This window comes from Heliangelus exortis, chromosome 9, assembly GCF_036169615.1.
Source record: "Heliangelus exortis chromosome 9, bHelExo1.hap1, whole genome shotgun sequence".
Lineage (NCBI taxonomy): Eukaryota > Metazoa > Chordata > Aves > Apodiformes > Trochilidae > Heliangelus > Heliangelus exortis.
Genome location: NC_092430.1, coordinates 26,375,321 through 26,395,613, shown reverse-complemented (window position 1 = coordinate 26,395,613; position 20,293 = coordinate 26,375,321). Strand labels below are relative to the sequence as shown.

The following is a 20,293-nucleotide window of genomic DNA, read 5'->3' as shown; positions in this document are numbered from 1 at the left end:
CTCAGATAAACCTAGATGCTAGGTGAAATAAAATTCCATTGTTTTATGTAAAGGTGCAGGTTAACATATAAAAAAAAAAAACAAACCACAACACAACAACAAAAAGAAGCCAAATCCCAGCTTTTCCAATTTTCTGTCCTTAAAAAGCTTGTGAACAACTTTTAAAGATTAACATCAGCAAAAACTGTCCCATCATTAAAATCTAATGTTTCTGATGTATAAATTATTTGGCTTATAATACCTTTGCAAGACTAACTTTGTTAGACATTAAGGCAGTAAAAGAAAACGCATAGTGTTACACTGTTTTTTGGCAGAATTTTCTTCTATGTGAATACACAATTTACTTCTTAGATTTATACAGATACTGCCATGGTCCTAAGAAGTTTTAAGACTTAAGTTTTTGAGAAACCATCTTTAATTTAAGATCTCTCAAGCAGAAGTGTAGCTTACCTAGGCAAGACCCTGTTTCTCACTACATTACTGACATAATCTCACAGATTCAGTGGTTCAAGATGTTTAAAATCTGCTTGTGTACCTGGTTTGGTTGGTACAAATTTGCAAATCGCATACCAAATGAAACTTCTACCAGTATCAAAATGAAACTTCTATTATAGCTTCTACAATCAGAGCTAGATATTTAACAAGAAAAACTACAATCCATCAGGATTCTAGGAAACTATTATGCTTTTTTTGGAGAAAAGAAAAAAAGAACATTCTCCCATAAGGACTTGCACATTCACCAAACCCAAAAGTGACAGAGTTAATTTTCAGTAATTTCCAAACAGAAGCTCTTCTGCAAGCTGGACTGGTTGTCATTTGCTTCCTAACTCTTGAGCAATGCAGGTAGCAGACTGAGGGACTACTTGATTGTGATTCCCTCTCATCCAATCTCGATTAAAATACATTACATTAAAATAAAGGAAAATTAGCTGGATTTATTTTTGTGGTACTTCTGTTGGCCTGTTAGGGAAGGTATGGTACTACAGAAAGATAATCTTCTCCGCTGCTAGTAGTGTATTTAATGTATTTTAATATATAATATTTAATGTATCATAGCGCATTTGCTGCAATTATTGGAACAATCTGGTCTCTGCTAACCTCACACACGAGCTGGAGAAAACCCCCATGCGGGAATGCTACTCGGACAGTGCTACAGGAATGCGCTTACCACGGAAGAAGTAAATTCTGGGAGAAGCAAAATAAAGGAGGAAAAAGAGCACCTGTGGCGTGGCTGCTACTCCAGAAAGCCACTGAGCGCATTTTCTCCAACTGTGGACGCGGAGTTCACCCACAGAACGGCTGCACCGCTCCGGGGAATCTCGAGCGGGGACACCGGGCAGGCTGCAGCCTTGTTGCGGCTTTCAACGCAGCCCACAGCCAGGCCGGCGCTTCCCGGCCCTGCCGCCCACCAGCCGCTGGCCCCGAGCAGCCCCCGGGCGGCTGAGAGGCCCCAGGTAGATCGGCCCCGCCGGATCCCGGGCAGCTGCAGCCGCAGCGGCAGCCCCTGAGAAGCCCCGCGCGCCGCACCAGCCTCGCCCCCAGCCGACAGCCGTGTTCGCGCGCTCCCGGGTAACACGTGCCAACGGTCGCCCCACGTGGGTGCCGTCGGCTAATCAGCGGTCTCCGTTGACCACCGCTAACAGCCAATGAGAAGGCGACGCGCGGGTAGCGGGTCTCGAGGGCGTTAGGTGGCGGTTGGTGCGGTTGTTCGGTTGGCGGTGGAGGCGACAGCGGAGGCGCGGCCAGAGCTCCGCGGCTAACTGGGCATCATGGTGGGCAGCGGGGACCTCGCGGCTCTGGAGGATGGGGGGGAGGCAGGAAGAGAGAGAGGGAGGGGTGATCTCGCGAGTGCTTCTGCTGCGGCAGCATGGGGAGCTTATGAGTGCGTGTGCTGCTGCAGGACTTGCGGGCAGCCTCTGTGTGATGCCGCCGGGGTAGCGGTACCGCAGAAGGGTCGGGGAGAAGGGGAGACATTGGTGTGAGAGATGATGGCGGCTGGGTAGAGCAGACACGCAGATACACCGCGGCCGCCGGTTCGGGGCCGAGAGGGCGGGAAAGCCCGGCCGGAGAGCGCGCGCCGCCTCCCGCTGACATACAGCGTGCACCTGGGCGCGAGAGGCGGCGCGCGCGGGAACCGTCGGAGCTGATCCCTGAGCGGGGCTCAGCCCTGAAGTGCCAGGGGCTGGAGAATCTCTCCGCTTGTAGAGTCGAAAGCGTTCCGAGGGGTCCTGTGACGGAAAGACTGTAGCAACAGCGATCCGGTGCCTGATGTAGCAACAAATAAAGGATTTTTTTGGATATTCTATAAAGAAGCCTTCCAAAACTAAAGAAAGATTAAAAAGAGACTAGGCAGAATACTAAAGATAAATGTGCAGCATGGTAAGGGGTGGTGAATCTCACCTTATGTGAGATTCACAGATTCACCCTATGTGTTCACAGATACTATGTTGTCTCTAAGATGTTCCAATATTCTCGAAGTCAGCCTAGGTCAACTACATCGAGTACAGTCTTGTCAGCAGACAATCTGAGCAGTAAAATAGTCATTCAGGAGCAACCAGGGAATACAGCGGAGAAAGATCATGGAAGGATACAACCCCCAGCCAGCTAAATACTGTGAGAATGTAATCTAGAAAACAAGTAGTTCTCTATGTCATTATTCTGCTTTTAATTTTCAGCGTGAGTGCATATCCGTCCACGTTGGTCAGGCTGGTGTTCAGATCGGCAATGCATGCTGGGAACTGTATTGCCTTGAACATGGGATACAGCCTGATGGTCAGATGCCTAGTGATAAAACTGCTGGAGGTGGAGACGATTCATTTAACACTTTCTTCAGTGAGACAGGAGCTGGTAAACATGTTCCCAGAGCAGTATTTGTGGACCTAGAGCCAACTGTCGTTGGTACGTACCCAACATTAAAGATCTTAAGTGTAAAAACAGAGATCCCCCACAGATTCCCTACCATCTTTTTTCCTTTGTCAGAACACAACAGATTTTAAAAGATGTGTGTCTGCATGACCTTTTGACATTTAAGGTTATAGCTACTTGAGAGGAATGAAACAATGCTCTACAGGTAACAATCTTGTCTCTACCTGTAATGTGGCTTTCTGAGTGACCTCTCATGCACACTTTCAGGTACGAATAGTGTTTTGTGAGTGCCTGGTACTGTCCCCGGAACAAAGGGGCTGAAGTGCCAACTTCATCTAGCACACAATCAGCATATGATCAGGGATGCTGTCTACTCTTGACATAGAATTGGTGTGTAGTCACTGGGCAGCACACAGAACTGCATCCATCTTGTGGTGTTTTGATTCTTTGTAGATGAAGTACGTACAGGCACGTATAGGCAGTTATTCCATCCCGAACAGCTTATGACTGGGAAAGAAGATGCAGCTAATAATTATGCCAGAGGCCACTATACCATTGGAAAAGAGATCATTGATCTGGTCCTAGACCGCACTCGCAAACTGGTAAGAATTCACACTTCAAGTCAGTATATTAAAATAATTGATACGGCTCTGTAGCTGTCTATAATGGTGGCTTGTTAGGTTTCTTCTCCAAGAATTTTGTGCATTGTTGATTGTTTAAAACAAAAGAAAACTTTGTACAAAGAAAACTTTTTTCTTTGTCCCCCTCAGGTGAAATAAAAATTCATTAAATTTAAATTCATTAAAAATTCATTAAAACTTTTTTTTCTGAAATACCATTATTTGAAAGTATTTTAAGGCTACCTCAGAAATGTATTATAAAAACCTTAAGTATAAAAAAACTTGTTATACTATGTTATTTTCATTTTGATTCGTGCAATTATGTGTGATGCAACATACTTCTAGTACCCTGAGCCTCAGATTTTGATTGAATGCTTAGCAATTTTAATTACCCAATTGTTGGGGTTTTTTTGACATATTGACATTGCTTTGTGAAAAATGTGTAGGATGATGTGTAGGATACAGTTTATAGTGAAATAGTGATTGCCTATTTAAAATTACAAAAATAAAAAGAGACTTTCAACATCTGATTGATACTAGCTGAAAGCTAGAATGAGAACATAAACACATTTTCAAGCTGTAATTTATAGTAACTTGTCAAGGTGCTGTACAGCTGCTCTTCCTTGAAGTAAAAAATTGCAAAGACAGTAAAGTGTTCTAAATATTAAACTACTCCTGTTTGGAGAAAATTACACAAAGGCACTGGCACTTCTGAGTAAAACACATGCAAGAAAAAAGGAAAACCAGCTTTCAAGAATGCTAGTTTTTTTAATTAAAACTAACAAGCTTAAGCAAGGAATGCTTTTGAATGATCATTGTATAACTGCTTTCTCTAATCTCATCAATAACTTTTTTTTCCTCCCTTCCCCTCCTCCCCCAATTTTAGGCTGATCTGTGCACAGGGCTGCAAGGTTTCCTTATCTTTCATAGTTTTGGAGGAGGCACTGGTTCAGGGTTTGCATCTCTGCTCATGGAAAGGCTCTCTGTTGACTATGGCAAAAAATCTAAACTGGAGTTTGCAATTTATCCAGCACCTCAAGTTTCCACTGCTGTAGTGGAACCTTATAACTCAATTCTAACCACCCACACAACACTGGAGCACTCAGACTGTGCCTTCATGGTAGATAATGAAGCCATTTACGATATATGTCGTCGTAACCTTGACATTGAGCGTCCTACTTACACCAATTTAAACCGATTGATTGGGCAAATTGTTTCATCCATCACAGCTTCACTGCGGTTTGATGGAGCCCTCAATGTAGATCTGACTGAATTTCAAACTAACCTTGTTCCATACCCACGAATCCATTTCCCCCTGGTGACATATGCCCCTGTCATCTCTGCTGAGAAAGCTTATCATGAGCAGTTATCTGTGGCTGAAATTACCAATGCTTGCTTTGAGCCAGCCAACCAGATGGTAAAATGCGACCCTCGCCATGGCAAATACATGGCCTGCTGTATGTTATACAGAGGGGATGTTGTTCCCAAAGACGTCAATGCAGCGATTGCTACCATCAAGACTAAGCGAACCATTCAGTTTGTGGATTGGTGCCCAACTGGATTCAAGGTACTTAAGCAGCTTTTTAAGTGATGTTTGAATTGCTAGGAATTGTGTAGTATTCAGAGGTAACAGTAATTCCGTAATGTCCCTGTCAGATATTTTGATGAAGTTCAAAATAGCTTTTAAGCTATTTTATTTGTTCATAACCATGGTGATTTTGAATTCTTAATGGAAACAAAAGTTTTCATTTGTTTTCTTGAAGGTGGGCATTAACTACCAGCCTCCAACTGTGGTGCCAGGTGGTGATCTTGCTAAAGTGCAGCGAGCTGTGTGTATGCTGAGTAATACAACTGCTATTGCTGAAGCCTGGGCTCGCCTCGACCACAAATTCGACCTCATGTATGCTAAGCGTGCCTTTGTGCATTGGTATGTTGGGGAAGGAATGGAGGAAGGAGAATTTTCTGAAGCCCGGGAAGATCTGGCTGCCCTTGAGAAAGATTATGAAGAAGTTGGTGTAGATTCAGTGGAAGCAGAGGCTGAAGAAGGAGATGAATATTTAGAAAACTAAAGTCTGGAAAATTTATTGAAGAAAAAATTAGAATTGAAGAACCTTGTTCACTTGTTTGGTTGCTTTAAAATAAAGTTTTAAAGGTTATATCTACTGTGGTTTTCTTCTTAAGTATTTATGTGTATATTCAGGATGATTTGAGATCGCACATTTCAGCAGCATCCAGTTGTGCAAATTACAGAAGAAATCAGGAAATTGAAATTGCTTGAACTTTCCTGTGATCCCAACATGTTCTGAGACATACTCCCTGTAATTTTTGGTTTCTCAGAAGCGGAAATCTGCTTTGGGTTGGCTTTAGCAGTAATGGCACTGTTCAATTCAGAAGAACCTAATCTTTCCTAAAGATATTTTACTAGTAAGGCTGGTTTCACAGAAGACTTATATTAACATCTACAAAGTTAGTTAACTGATGCTGTACTCGGGCAAGGTACTCAACTGGTTTGGATATGCTTTTGAACAAGTAGCACTACCAGGTTTTTTGTTTGGGTTTGTTTGGTTTTTTTTTAATGAGATGACACGCAGAGATAATTTTTCTAGCCACCACATCCCCCCTGCATTCTATTCAGATAAAAGTAGATCAGGAAAAAAAAATTAAAAATCCAATACCTGCTTTGAAAGAGCATTGTCACTTTTTACATTTCTGTGTTGGCCTAGTAAAATTGTTAACTACGTTCAAATGAACATTACTTTTTAGACGGTTGCTCATAGTTTAGTTACTGAGCTCTCGGGTAAAAACTGCATCACTATTATAAATATTTTTAGCCCTGCATCTTGAAAAGCAGAAAAAACTTAAGGTTTTTATTTTGGCGTTGTATAGGTTTTGGTTGTTTTTTTCTTTCCCTACATCTATAAAAACCACGAGGAAGAAATAGGCCTCCGTGCCCAAGACACCGGGAGTCAAAGGTTTCCAGTCGCGCTTTACGCGCTGCCCGCGCAGTTCAGCGCCGCGTTCGCACTCACAGTTACCTCAGGGCCCCCGCGGGGCGGCAGCGATCCGGCGGGAACCGCTAAGGCGGCGCTGACGTCACCCACACCGACGCAGCAGCGGCAGCTCCGTGCGACACGAGTCCGGGCGGGGCGAACCACCGGGGCCCGTACCGACGCATCCCGTGTCCCGGCCCGCCTCGGGAGCTGAGGTGTCCGCGTCCTGTGTCGTCCAGCGCAGCCCCTTCGGTCTCCGGTGGCGCCGTGCGGTGCCGTAGCGGGGTTTCCGGGGGCCATGGTACAGCTGTACAACCTGCACCCGTTTGGGTCACAGCAAGTGGTGCCCTGCAAGCAGGAACCGGCGCACTTCTGCTGCGGCCGCGACGTGCTCTTCGTGGCCGGCACGGCGGCCAGCTGCCGGGTTGAGGTATTCGCCGTGCGGGACCAGGGCCGTTGCGAGCCGCTGGGCTCCTTCGCCACGCTGGGCCCCGTGTTGCGCATGGCGCACAGCCGGGCAGGTCAGTGCCGCCGGGTCGCGGGAAGCTGGAGCGGGGGGAGGACTGCAGGCCCCTGGGAGGGCTCCCGGCGGGAGGAGGGCCCCGCGGTCTCTTTCCGTCGGTCCCCGAGTCGCGGCCTGGCTCGGCCCGCTCCGGTCCGAGCCGTGTGTGATGAGCACTCGGCCCGTTTGCCGTCCTTCTCCGCCCCGGCTACAGTCTGTGCTCCTGCCCTTGCTTGCTCTTTATTTCAGAACACCTGGTCGCTCCAGGTGGTCCCACAGGTGATCGAGCATCTGTGAGTTTCACTGTTCTGCAGAGAATAGAGTATTTCCCGTTAATAGAGGTTCAGGGGGAAACCACCCTGTTTGTAATTACAGCTCAGAGTGGATTCACTTAATAGTTAGTCTGGACCTGAATCTATAATTATTACTTTTTTTTTTTTTCCCTAATGTATTTATTTATTTATTTATTTAGAATGGTATGAAAAGTGTGTTCCACCCAGCCAAGGAACTTGCATAGTGGAGTACAAAAACTTTTTTTTTAAAAATTATGCAAGGGTTGAGTTTTAAGATTGAAGGTAAACAAATCATAAACTCTGTCATCTGTACGTTAATAGTAACTCGGTACTATTGCTTTCTTTTAAGGAGATTATCTGGTGACAATTGAAGAAAAAAGCAAAGCAACTTTCCTAAGAGCATATATGAACTGGAGATGCATGTCTGCTGGGAGTTCCCGTGTCTGTGTTCGGATGGTTGGTCACAAGATGGAAGAGTCATACAGTGAAACCTTAAAAGAGCAGATGTCGATTGTGGAAATGCCACTCTCAGATCCACCGCTATGCATTTCATGTTGTCCTGTAACTGGAGATCTTCTTGTCGGCTGCAAAAATAAACTAGTCATGTTCTGTTTGAAATATTTGGTCATAAACCAGAATTTGACTGTGTTAGACTTTGAACGCTCCTTAATTTTACACATTGATAACCTCATTCCTGCTGAAGTCGCATTTTGTTCCAAACATATAGCCATAACGACAGAGCTGGATGTCCTGATCTTGAAACTTGAACTGGTCCAGCAAAGTGCAGACAGGACTGAGCAATGTACACATGGAATTACTGCACTAGAAAAGCCTGTGGATAGAGGTAAGTACAGAAATAATTTTTGTATTCATTTCCAAGAGTCTGCTTATTCCTTTTACTCTCAAAATAGGCTCTAATAAGTTTTTTTTTTCCTTCCATAAAATACTTCCATATAATCTTAGGACTATCAGCTAAATAGTGTTAGTTGGAAGGGACCTCTAGAGATCACATAGTCTATCCTTTTCCTGCAGGTACGAGGTAACAAAACAAATGCTCCCATCATTCTGCAGGTGCCTTCAAAACAGTGCAGCCTCTGTAGACACAGAATTAGGTCCCTGCTTAGGGGTGCCACCGTGGGCCAAATCAAGGCGGAAGTAGTTCAGTGTGCTGTTTCAGAAACATTATTCCATCAGTGTCACTGCACTAGTAACTGTCTCTTTTATTCATTTTTCTAACTTAGTAGGCTCAATACTGCATAAACAAAGTGTCAGCAAACTCCCCTTTTTCAGTCCTTCACCTTATTCAGGAGTTTGCCTTCGAATCGTAGAAATCCCAGAAACAGATTTACTCAGTAAATTTCATTCCCATGTATTACAAGAAATCAGTCCATGTGTAATTAATTCCCACCTTTTCAAAAGCATCAGGTGAACACCAACAAACCTTAGGAAAGCCATTTATGATCAAAGAAACTTAAAACAGAGAAAGATGTTTTTTTTATAAATAGAAACTATCTAGAAAAAAATTAAAAGAAGATTTGTCAGGGATAATATGAACTGGAATGTCCTTCAGTGGGTGAAGATGGATCTTAACTCAGGTAATGGCATCCTCCCCTTAGTTGTTTTTATTAATAAATGCTAAACAGAAAAGTTCAAATTACTTTCTCAGTGCTGTTAGGATTTGCTTTACAGAACTTGAAAATAAGTTTAAGGTAACACAGCTTTCTTTCTTAGCTGCCTTTTCCTTCTTAAAACTCCTAAATCAAATTACAACATTTTTGACAGCCATCTGCAGCACAGGTTGCCTTGGACTTGCCTTATAGTTAAGTTTCCCTGCTCTTTCAGAAATTTTGACTCACAGATATTCAGACTGTTGAGACTGAAATGAAGGATTGTTATCATCTAGCATAGCTGTTTTCAAAACCTCATGGTATGAGTAAGGCAATGTTAGCTGAGTAGCTGTAGTTGGAATGTTTAATTGATACTATGTCATATAATTTTCTTTCAGCTAAGTGCAACAGTTTGAATAATTAATACAGCGTTTTCACTGTTAAGGTGTGACAGACAAAGACCCTTTAACACAGAGTTTGCAGCTTGAAGTAGATGAGTTTGTTATATGTCAGAAGCCGTTGGAACTGCTTGGGGAAGAAAGTAAGCTATGTGAGATACCCATCACACTGGAATCCACAGAGTTACCTACAGAAGATACAAAGCGCTTCCAAGTACGCTATCTGCTTTTCAGGTATGACATGTGTTTTCCCCTTTAAAGATATAATACAAGAATTAATTTACTACAAGTTAATACAAGAAACCAAGTAAGTTGTGGCTCATGTCTTGTTGAAAGTAAAATAATGGTATTTTGACTTTGGGGGCTTCTGTAAGGTTTTTTGGTTGGGTTGAGTTTTCTTGCACTGAGGAAATAATGCGATACCAAAGAAAACTTGTTTTTCAGTAGAGCAGAATGTTGAGTTGGATGAGAATTGCCAACAATCATCTTGTCCAACTGCTTGACCACTTCATGACTGACACAATGTTAAAGCATGTTATCCAGGGCAGTGTCCAAATGCTTTTTAAACAGAGACAGTTTGTGGGCATCCACCACCTCTCCAGTGAGCCTGTTCCGGTGTCTGACCACCCCCAGTTTTCACACGCTCATGCTGAACCAGCAAAACCAAGTTTTACATGGCTTATTCTGAAGCAGCTTGTGTCAAATTCTGGCACAAAAGAAAAGAAACCTGCTTTAAGAGATTACACAGGAGACTGATCAGCAGTCCTGTCTGTGTGACCATAATCAGGCACTATGTTCTGTTCATTTTTCTGCACCTTGCATCAGCTCCAGCTGGAGTGACACTTAATTGAGTACCTCTAAAACTATTCTCCCTTTTCTCCTTTTCTTCGTCTAGCAAAGGGAATCTAGCAAATAACTTAAGCACTAATAAATTAACACATTTTTTTATCAAAGCCGTTAAACTTTTATCCAAAACTGAGGAAGAATCAATGTCACAGTTTAGCAATGAATTCCAAAGCAAACTAGGAAAAGGGATAATACATAATAAGAAAGAAGAGTCAGATTGGAAATGGCACCATGTTACATATAGCTCAGTTGAATTAAAAGGGGGGGGTTTAAACTGATATTCAAGTAAATTGCAGTATGTCTTCCACTGACCCCAAGCTTTGACGCACATCTCTTAGACAAGCAAAGAGCATTTCTGGTTGTGAGAACTCAAGGTAGCTGTCTCTAGCTGTGCCACACGCTAATGACATTAGTAATGCACATTGCTGTTGAGTATTAAGACATCAGCTGTGCCTGTTAGCACTGTTTACTTGTCCAAACTAGCTAATGAGAATTTCTCACTGAGGTCCCATATTCCTGTTTTGGTTTTTTATTCTCCAGACGTTTTACACCGGACCAGTCCCCTTTTGGGTTTTGTGAAGAGACAAAGTTGCACTCTCTTCAGCTGCTTCCTGTATACCAGACAGGTATATGAATATGCATAGCTGCATTATGGCCTGTACCACGAAAGACCCGAGAAAGGGTGGAGCTTCTTTCTATATTCTGTTTTGTACACTGTATTTGTATGATTTATTTTTAAATTAAGGTCTTTCTTTTCCAACAATTTACACTGAGCTTCTACTAACAAAAGTGTTTAAGTTTCTCCAAGTTCTGCTTAAACCTTGAAATAAAATACCAATTCACAACACCAAAAGAAGACTAAATCAGCCTTTATCAGTTCTCTATTGATTAATTTTGTATCACAAAACAGTGACTCTTTAGACTGCATTAATAAAATTATTCTCAAGATACTAGGCTGCCTCTTACTGGTCAGTAATGGAAATCAAAGTAATAACCTTAATAATCATTAACATACAGGTTACCTTTCTGATGGAATTTAATTAAAACTGCAAGGGATGAATGCAGATTTTAGGGGTTCTCTAATAAACTCAAGCCCCAGCAAATCCATGATAAAAAATTAGTGCTGTATGTTATGCTCACTGGCAATCTGTGGTTTTTGTCTGAGCAGAGCCTCACTTTAGTTGCAGCTGACCTAAGAATCAAGTTACTTCCCACTCAACTTCAGCTCTCCTACATTCTTTGGTGACACACAGTCTTTGACAGGAGGCTCTGTAGGATGAACACAGCATTTCCCTGCCAAAGTGGCTTTAGAAAAAAATCATGTCATTCCCAGCCTTTTGTTCCTTTAAGTAAAGACCTGCATTTTGGTGCAGTGCAGCTCACAAGTAGTTGACAAAGATCAGGCTGGTATTTCAATCCATGATCACTTCGTTGTGATGAATCTGCCAGGGCTCTCAGGTGCTGCTACATCAGTAGAATCCCTTCACTCAGCAGTACAGCCACACTTTTGTTAAAAATGCTTCCAAGTGAGATAACATGACATGCAGATTTTTGACCTGTGCACTGATCTTCATGTAGTTCTTTCTCTCTTCATTGGCTACTAACAAAACCAGTCTGCAACCTGGGCAGGTTTGATAGTATCTTTTAGACACCAGAGTTGAAAAGGAATTGCCAGCTTCTGATTGATGAGATACATAAAATGCCTTTCTCATTGTTACACCTAGGAAATTCTGTGACAGCCCATGAGGAAATTGAGAACGAGACAGAACTACTGAGTCTCTTTTGCTTTTTCTCTTTACCTCATGTTGGATATCTCTACTCTGTTGGGAAGTTAATAGAGCTGATTTCTACTTACCAATATTCAGAGAAGTCTGAACAGGCAGTTCTCACTCCACAATTCCTGCATGTCATTACAAGGTACTACATTTATTATTCTGCTGATAAAGTATTATTACAGTTTCTCTATGCTGCTGCATTTTTTCTTCTCTTTTTTTTTTTTATCAATGTGTTTTTTCTTTCCCTCTAGTGAGAAGCTGCAGTGTTTCACAGTGCGGTGCAGTGCAGCAGCAGCTCGTGATGAGGATCCCTATATTGACACAACTGTGAAGGTAATGTAGCACTGAGCTTCCTCACATTCAGTTAGGAAAGCCAGTGAATGTTTCTAGTGTCAGATCGTTGCACAGTTACATTTTTTCAATTTTTTTTTTTTTTTTAATTTTCTTTTAAAGGCTCCAAGTAAATAGTAAAGGAAATTACAAAATAATCACTTTCCTTTACAGGCTTGTCCGCCTGTCACATTAGATGTCTGCACGTTAAGAATGCAACTTTTTATAGGACCAAGAGTTATCTGTCATTTCAAAAACCATATAATTCTTCTGACTAAGGCAGACACAGAAGATATTACTGAAAGAAGAAAGCCTTCAAGAAGGATGCTGTAAGGATCTGTGTCTTTTGGGTAGCTGGTATTTATAGCTCTGTACACTTCTGAATTTCTAGATGTTGGATGGAGTTGAAAAGCATTTCCTCTGTTGAAAAAATTTAGTAATTCCCTAGTTAGTGCATAAAAAGATAAACCAAGCACTTAATTTTTTCAAATCTTCTATATTGAATGACATGGAAGTTAGGAGAGGGTCACAAAAGCTTAAAATCAACAAAATGAGTTACTCAAGACGGTAAAAAAGTTAACTTTCATAAGTAATGTTAAAATATTACTAAGACGGTACCTGCTACCGAGAAGAAAAAGTATTTGTATTGAGAAACAAAAATATGTAGGATTACCAAAGCTACAAGCTAAGATTTGGCTAAGGGCTTTTTCCAAGAAGAGTTATGAGCACCCCTGTAGTAATCCATGAAGAATTGGAGTTTGGCCCAAAATATTCTTGTCACGTGTATGCAGCCAGAGGCATTTGTGACTTCTTAGTCACTTAGCTATATCTGTGAGGACTGCTATTTCTGTTCTTTTCTGAAGGCTATTTGTAAGACAGCTATTCAGAAATCACGTTTATTCAAGTCAGTTGGATACTAGCTAGTGTTAAGCCCAGGAGAAGATGTAGTAGATAGTTTTGATGGTGTTCCTGGTTTATAAACGTGCCTGTTACGAATTAAATTCATAACTGAGCTCTCAGCATTTGCTAGCCTCCATATTATAATTTTTTTTAATATATTTGTATATAATACCTATTTATGCATTTAAATGATTAAATGAGTGTGGGTTTTGCTGCAAAAAATTTATTTGGACACTGACAGCTCTTTACCTTTCTCTAGTTCCAGAAAGGCTGACAGCATCAAATCAAGAACAACTTCTGAATCAGAGCCTGGTTGGAATTTATATATTATAAACACTGTTTCAACTATTCAGCTTTATAGAGAAATGGTATTTCCCAACTTCTCCTTTTGTTATTTGGTGACTAAAAATAAGTACTGTTGATTAAACTGTGATGCAGGTCATTGCTGAATGCAACATAAAGTATTTCTCATTAATAGTCCATAATTGTATTTCAAATGACTGCTGCCCTCATTAAAATTGTTCCTGTATATTCTTAATTTTTGCCATCAGTCTAAGTATGTCCTGTGTCTGTTTTAGGTAGATTACAGTAGAACTTACGAAAATGTGAAAACAGAGAGTTGCATCCATCTTCTAAGTGAGGCTCACTTACTCCTCAGAGCAGCTATAATGGACCCTAGTTTCCTTAAATCAGATGAGAAAGAAGAAATTCTAAGAGCATTCAGAGAAAGTTGTGCCCTTTTAGGAGACTGCTACAGCAGGTACGTTGTAGATGTCAGAGTGATGTAGGTGAGCTCTTGTTTCAGTACTAGAACATTAAGATGAAAATCCATCAGTCTTTGCTGTTTCACATTAATATTTCATATACAATATAAAGCTTTACCTTCTATGAAAGCAGCTTAATCTAGTAATCTCTTCAGTATCTGGTTGGCTTCATTGCATCTGAACAGAGAATACAATACAACACTGCATTGAACAGGAGCTGTATATTTATAGATACTGGTGTCTGTAACTGGGATATGTTATTTTAGTTCCTGCAAACACTGACCACAGAAGTGCTGCTCGTGTTCTTTTGACTTATTCCTTATACTCTCTTTATACTCTCTTTTGCCCTCAGGTTTGACACAAAGGATTACCACCTTGCTTTGCCATACTACAGAATGTCAGGTTTATCCATGACTGAAGTTTTAAAGAGACTAGCTTCAGAGGGTGATGAAATACAGACATACGAGAAAGGATTTCTATTTTACTTGACTCACTCTCTTAATGAAGAATTAAATGAAGAATTAAGTAAGGTAGAAACAAGGTGTTTGGTTTTTTCTTAAATTATTGGTTTCGTTCTGATTTTAAGAACTATGTACCAGTTTTTAATTAAATTGCCTTTGAAAATGCTGAGCTGCTTAGAGTTCTTTTTCACACAGTTTTTGTTGACAAAATAGCAAGCGGCATCTGTGATGCCTTAGGCTGCTTTCAGATAACATATTGTGGGTTTGGCTATCATGATGCATGTTCCTAAGGACTGGTTCCCAATTTTGCACGAAGAAACTTCTGGTTTAGAAAAGCTCTTCCTCAAATTTCTTTCATCTCCTATTTCTGTAATAAAAAAACCTGGTTCTTTGAACACTGCCAAACTGTACAGGTTACTAAAGCCAATTCACTGTGGTGGATGTTCTTCTACCACCGCAGAATATGGTTGAATCACTATCAGTTAGGGGTCCTTTTACCAGTAGGGAGGAAAGAGGCAGAAAAGGCACTGTGTTTTGATAGCTGAGCTGCACTTGTCTGTTTAAAAAAACAAACAAACAAAAAATTAAAAAATCCTGCAATACTTCCATATGATACAAAAGTCTGTATATCTGTAAAAATCTTAAATGTCAAATGGCTTTTATTTTCATAGGAATCAGCAAACCAAGTTCTCCGAATATTCTACCTTGCTGACCCTGAGCAGCTGCCTCACATCCTCTGCAGTCCCTGCATGAGGAACGTTTGTCCTTCGACGGCTGTGGAGTATCTTCAGAAAGTAGAGAAGATGATGCCATCAGTGGTCCTGACACTTGCTACAGCTTTCATGGCTCTGAAAATGGGAGACCTGATGATGTACGAACATGAGATGGACTCTTACAAGGAGGTAAAGTGTACTGAAAGCATGAGTTATGCTTTGTAAAGCTCAAGTCAGTAGGTTTGGCTTGTAGTTGTATTTTACATTAAAAGGAACTTGCAGTCCTCTTCCTCCTGCTGTGCTGTATAGGCTCCCTTGAGTGTCTGCAGTAACAGTAGAATTGAGAGCTGGCACATGCTGGGGCTGAATTGTTTACCCTGCAGGTAGGGCAGTGTTATCTTGGCAAAGCATAACCAGATAAGCAAAAGTTTTGAAGCTTAATTAATTCTTGATAAATGCTGTTTACTGGGGTGTGACACGCTCTGCATGGCCAATGCTCTTCAGCAATATGGCAGGATTGTATAGTAGCACTTTTACACCCCTGTAATTATACCTGTAATTATTATGCGATAGGCCCACGAAAACACCATCTGTATGCAAACAGCCGTTATAAAATTAATCCTGAAGCAAAATATGCATGGTGCACACAACCTAAAGTTTCTTTATACAGTTTCCCATCCCGCTTGCAACATGATCAAGTGAAATTGCCCTGTTGTGAGCAAACTGCATGGATATTATTTAGAAAATAAGGTGTCTGAAGTTCGGGTGTTGTTTTTTGATGTGTTTCTTTCTTTTTAATCTGACCTATTAATAAATGTTACATTGCACCTTACCTTAAAAAGTGTTTTGTAGCAAAGTATTAAAAATAACACTTTGAGAAGAACAAAGAAAGGAAAGATTGTTTGTGTGCATAGTGGGATGAAATCTGAATGTTCCTCCTCCATCTGCTTTAATATTTCTTGTGTAATTGATTTAATTTTTTAGACATCATTTACCCAGTGTCTTTAAAGTGGACATAGTATCCTGTCATGCGTACCTTCAAAAGCATTCAGATATGCAGAAACAACTAACTGTTGCACACAGCACAGCCCTTGATCATTGTTTCAGTGATATTTTCAAAATAAAAAACATACTTTAGCAAAGAAGTCTACTGAAATTTAGCAAAGTAGTCTATTGAAATTTCTGCTAGTTATTTTTCACAACACCATGTATATTAAGTGTCTTGGGTTTTATATGTAACTCTAGAAATCTATCTGTCTTATGTAGACAGTAACTCCAGATTTCAACAGCATGCTCCTTTAGCGTTCAGGCAGATGGCTTATTGCTGAGGAGTCTGTGCTCTGGCATGTGATTCAGATCTTGGTCTCTAAAGAGCCATTCAATCAGTTGTAGAAAGGATTTCTTTTCTTCCCCTGTTTTCCCTTCATCTCATCATCTCATCTCATCTCATCTAATCTCATATATCATCTCATCTCCCTGAACTTCATTGCCTGAGGAAATATTATGTAGGCTGAGTTGAATGATATGTGGTTTAAATTCTTTACCTGATTTGTATCTGACTATGTAGGCAGCTCTGACTTGTGGCTTTATTGGGCAACCAAAACTCTTGAGACAGCATAAGGAAGGGGTTGTTATTCCAACGGAGTTTGCTGTTCACCTGAAGGAGACCCAGCCTGGTTTACTGGTGGCTGCCACTGTGGCTTTACACGAGAACAGCAAAATTGAACTGGAAGAAGCAGATACCTTTTTCAAGGTTGGCGTGTGATAACTTTTTGCTTCTGTTTTTCTTGCAGTGATGTTGTTACAAGTAAGCAAGGCAGCCTTGGTTGCTCTACCACTCATGATTCAGCAGTTCTTCAGAAAGAGGGACATGAGGGTTGGATATGTTACAGCCATGATAGATGCCTACAGAGCCAGAAACTGGGAAGAAACACTGCCTAAGTCAAGGAAAAAAAAAAACATTAAGCTCTTTGTTTTGACCCTGTCATTTGAATGGAGAATACCCTGATCTCAGGGCTCTTTCAGTGGTTTTATAGTAATCAGACTTTCTAAGGCTACCGAAATTTAACAGCATTTAGATAAATCACTTCCATAAGCTCCATGTGAAGAAATCATTAGGATTGAAATATACTTCTAAAGAATCAGACTTAAATACAAAGGTATCGAATGTTCTGATGTTCTATATAAATTTCTGAAAGAAGGGTGGGTCTAGATTGGGAATTGACAAACCTGTATTCTTTTCTCTACAATAAATAATATTGAATTACCACTATGTATTTTTCAACTTAGGTATGTTCCCGTCTTGTATCTATTACTTTGAAAGACCAGTATCAGAAATAAGAAATCATGAAATTCTAATTTGAACAAGGGGTGTTTAAAGCCAGTTGGATACCAAGTAAAATTTTTTTTTCATGATCCTTGTGGGTCCACTACACAAACACATACACACGCACACCATTATACCCAACTGAGTTACACAGCATCTCTTACCATGGCTTTAGATTCTTCTTTTGAAGACATGTGCTTGGCTGTTGGTAGTTGTAAAAACCTCCAGATCAGCAGTGTGTAGATGCTTGCTGACAGCGTGCTGGCCTTTCTGGGTGTGGAGCAAATCCTGAAGATGAAATCAATAATGTTGTTTAGAATAGCTTACCTTAAAATAATTGCATGAACTTTTTTACTTTGCCTAGCACAGCATTATGTAGAATCATATGAATTAGAAATACATCAAGAAAGGAAGCAAAATTCTGCTTCTAGTAAAACTGAACGACTGTTTCTCCTTTCTCTTGTCATTTCTGCTAATAATTATAAGATTGTGTGCTAACTTGCTGCCTTCTAATGTTTTGTTCTTAGATGTTGTGTAGTAACAGTGAAAACAATATTCCTCAGCTCTTGGTAGATTTCTGGGAAGCTCTTCTTGTAGTGTGCTCTCAGGAAGAAATTGTTCAGGAGCTTTTATTGAGGATTACTTCTCAGTATGTTTGGAGAATATCAAAGAAACAACATCCTGAGACTAAGCCATTGAAAACAACAGAAGATCTGGTAAGCATAATGCTCAGAGGGAGTTTTATTACTGCATGTCCCTTCAAAATCTATCTAAATGCTATCCGTAGTATTTTAATTCTGGACAGCTCCTAAAAGAAACAGAACAGAAAGCAAGGCAGTGTGCAGTTATAAAATAAGTATTGCTGTCTCTGGACAGGAAAAAGGGCTGAAATGAAACAATTGGAGTTTGTCAGGTGGAGTGTTTGCAATTGTACAAAGCTAACTAAACGAGAAAAATGTGCAAATGATGAATTTTAAAGGCTTCTGAATGGGGTGTCTGAAATACAGAATTAAATAGAAGTTCCCAGTTTTTTTGTTGCTAAATTGTATGAACCAGGACTAGCTGCCATGCTAGATTATGATATTTGTGAGTAGAATTTACTTTTGGTGGGTTTCACATGGAAAATGTCGCTAACAGAAATGTTTCTTTTATTGCAACTTGTTTCTCTTGTATAGATAAACTCCTGTAATCATTTTGGGTCGATTTTCCCATGGGTAACTTCAATAATGTCAGCAGGCTCTCCATCAGATGAAGATTACCATGAAGATATCCCAAAACTACAGGTATGAAACCCTTGAATTTACTTTTTACAGCTTAGATTGATTCTACACATGTTCACGTATGCATGAACAACTTCCTTTTGTAGACTCCCCTTCTTCCCCCCCAAGCTATCCACGTTGAACTAACAAACCCCACTGAAATGATGAAAGAAATAATACTAAAGAGCTATGTCAGTAACGAGATTTACATTTGCAGTCTACTCCAGACATGCTTTCTCAGTTTTCAATAATACTTATTAAAGGAAATACTATTTTAAAAATTATTTGGATAAGTAAAGGTTCTTGTTCTAAGGTTGTTCTTATGATTTTTTTGCTACTTTGTCTTAAACCCAAACAATATATTTTCTTTTTGTCTTCAGTCTCTTTTATGTAGTCATTCAATCAATATAGCTTCAGCTCTGCCTGTCCTGGAGCCTCTGAGTGAGGCTGGCAACATTGGCCTCGCCATCCATGTTCTCTGCAGTACCCATCTAGGCAAGCATGAGGAAGCCATTGACCAGCTGCTCCAAAGGTGTCCTGATGCAGCTGTACTGTATGCTCAGCATGAGCTGAAAGGTGACAGTCGGGTGAGCTACTTTCTTTAAAGTTGTTCTGTATCTTTGGTTTGCTTTTGTTGGTTTTTTTTCTAACTAAAATACTGCTGTGGCCAGATGTACAGGCTCTGGATGGATCAAACAGCCCAGCTTTCAGACAAAGTCAACTGCTTAGCTTGCTTTGACTCTCTTCCTTGGTATTTAAATTGCATAACTCAGTCCCCACTAATCTGAGAGGGATACTGACTGGGATCCTGAGTTTCTTCTGTGACTTTTTGTATTCATTCTGGTAAATTTATAGCATAGTCTTTTCACATGTCAGAGTGCCTCAGGTAAGGGAGTAGTATTTTCATTTTCCAGTATAAATTAAAAACTAGGTATTTCCTCACTAATAAGTGCTCTAAACTGACAGTGTTGTATAATGTCAAATTTTACTGATAAGTTAGCTGATAAGAGATCATGGTCCTTCAAATAAATCACACTTAAAAATGTTCTTGTCTCCTAGTGACACCTTCAGATCTTAATACATCAGAATGGTACAGATGCACTAGCAGAAAGTTTATGGTCTTTATGTCCCATTTTCCTCTCAGGCACCTTTATAGTTTAATTTTGGAACTAATTTTATTCCAGTGTTTCAGGGTTACAGGAGTTTATTTCCATTGCCCATTATAGCTATTCAGTTCAGTGTATATAGTTGTGCTGGCTGTACCAGATGGATGTACTAGAGTTCTGTTCAAAACCAGATCTGTTCTTTTTATTCAGATCTGAAAACAGTTTCTGTCTTTGTTTCCCATTAATTATAGAGTTGAATATAAGGCTGCACTACTAAATCTGAACACAGGTGAAAGAAACCTTAAAGAAAATTTAAAATAGAAGGAAGATCCTTCCTCTCTCCATTATCATCAAAATTATATACAAAACTTACTGCACTACTGCACTACAGCTGTTGGTCATAGTTTAGGTCATGAGACAGAGCGGTGTTCTTTTAGTAAGGCTATTCACCACTTTGCATGGACCTGTTTAGAGGGAAACACTTCACTTTTCTGACTGCATCAGCCTTGGTGTGATTTTTCTCTTATGAACATTTATC

The 20,293-nt window shown here is 40.4% G+C and overlaps 2 protein-coding genes and 1 long non-coding RNA gene across 6 annotated transcripts in view; 2 read left to right on the top strand and 1 right to left on the bottom strand.

The window, feature by feature from the left end:
• Positions 1-1,622: 1,622 nt before the first annotated feature.
• LOC139800147 (tubulin alpha-3 chain) lies at positions 1,623-5,641 on the top strand. Its single transcript, XM_071752966.1, has 5 exons — positions 1,623-1,772; positions 2,676-2,898; positions 3,319-3,467; positions 4,372-5,052; positions 5,249-5,641. Exons 1-5 carry the CDS (start codon positions 1,770-1,772, stop codon positions 5,552-5,554), a joined length of 1,362 nt encoding a protein of 453 aa, XP_071609067.1. The 5' UTR covers positions 1,623-1,769; the 3' UTR covers positions 5,555-5,641.
• A 123-nt stretch (positions 5,642-5,764) lies between these two features.
• Positions 5,765-20,293, top strand: part of HPS3 (HPS3 biogenesis of lysosomal organelles complex 2 subunit 1) — a 17,869-nt gene continuing 3,340 nt past the window's right edge. For 2 of the 4 annotated variants that reach the window (XM_071752953.1, XM_071752952.1), the window contains exons 1-15: positions 5,765-6,996; positions 7,620-8,114; positions 9,323-9,509; positions 10,662-10,747; positions 11,846-12,038; positions 12,148-12,229; positions 12,401-12,555; positions 13,386-13,494; positions 13,705-13,886; positions 14,243-14,420; positions 15,023-15,253; positions 16,632-16,817; positions 17,918-18,106; positions 18,566-18,673; positions 19,030-19,236. In XM_071752953.1, the coding sequence (XP_071609054.1) occupies positions 6,774-6,996; positions 7,620-8,114; positions 9,323-9,509; positions 10,662-10,747; positions 11,846-12,038; positions 12,148-12,229; positions 12,401-12,555; positions 13,386-13,494; positions 13,705-13,886; positions 14,243-14,420; positions 15,023-15,253; positions 16,632-16,817; positions 17,918-18,106; positions 18,566-18,673; positions 19,030-19,236 (2,811 nt within the window). In that variant the 5' untranslated portion in view covers positions 5,765-6,773. The remainder of the gene's footprint in view (positions 6,997-7,619; positions 8,115-9,322; positions 9,510-10,661; positions 10,748-11,845; positions 12,039-12,147; positions 12,230-12,400; positions 12,556-13,385; positions 13,495-13,704; positions 13,887-14,242; positions 14,421-15,022; positions 15,254-16,631; positions 16,818-17,917; positions 18,107-18,565; positions 18,674-19,029; positions 19,237-20,293) is intronic. The other 2 variants (XM_071752954.1, XM_071752955.1) reach the window with 2 other exon arrangements.
• Positions 14,993-17,965, bottom strand: LOC139800155 (uncharacterized). Its single transcript, XR_011727602.1, has 2 exons — positions 17,555-17,965; positions 14,993-15,199 (listed from the first exon to the last, which is right to left on the bottom strand). It is a non-coding gene; the product is annotated as an uncharacterized lncRNA (long non-coding RNA).

Excerpts from the sequence above, each read along its gene's own strand:
- LOC139800147 (XM_071752966.1), top strand. Across the intron at positions 2,899-3,318 it reads CCTAGAGCCAACTGTCGTTG|ATGAAGTACGTACAGGCACG; the intron begins GTACGTACCCAA and ends GATTCTTTGTAG. Across the intron at positions 5,053-5,248 it reads GGTGCCCAACTGGATTCAAG|GTGGGCATTAACTACCAGCC; the intron begins GTACTTAAGCAG and ends GTTTTCTTGAAG.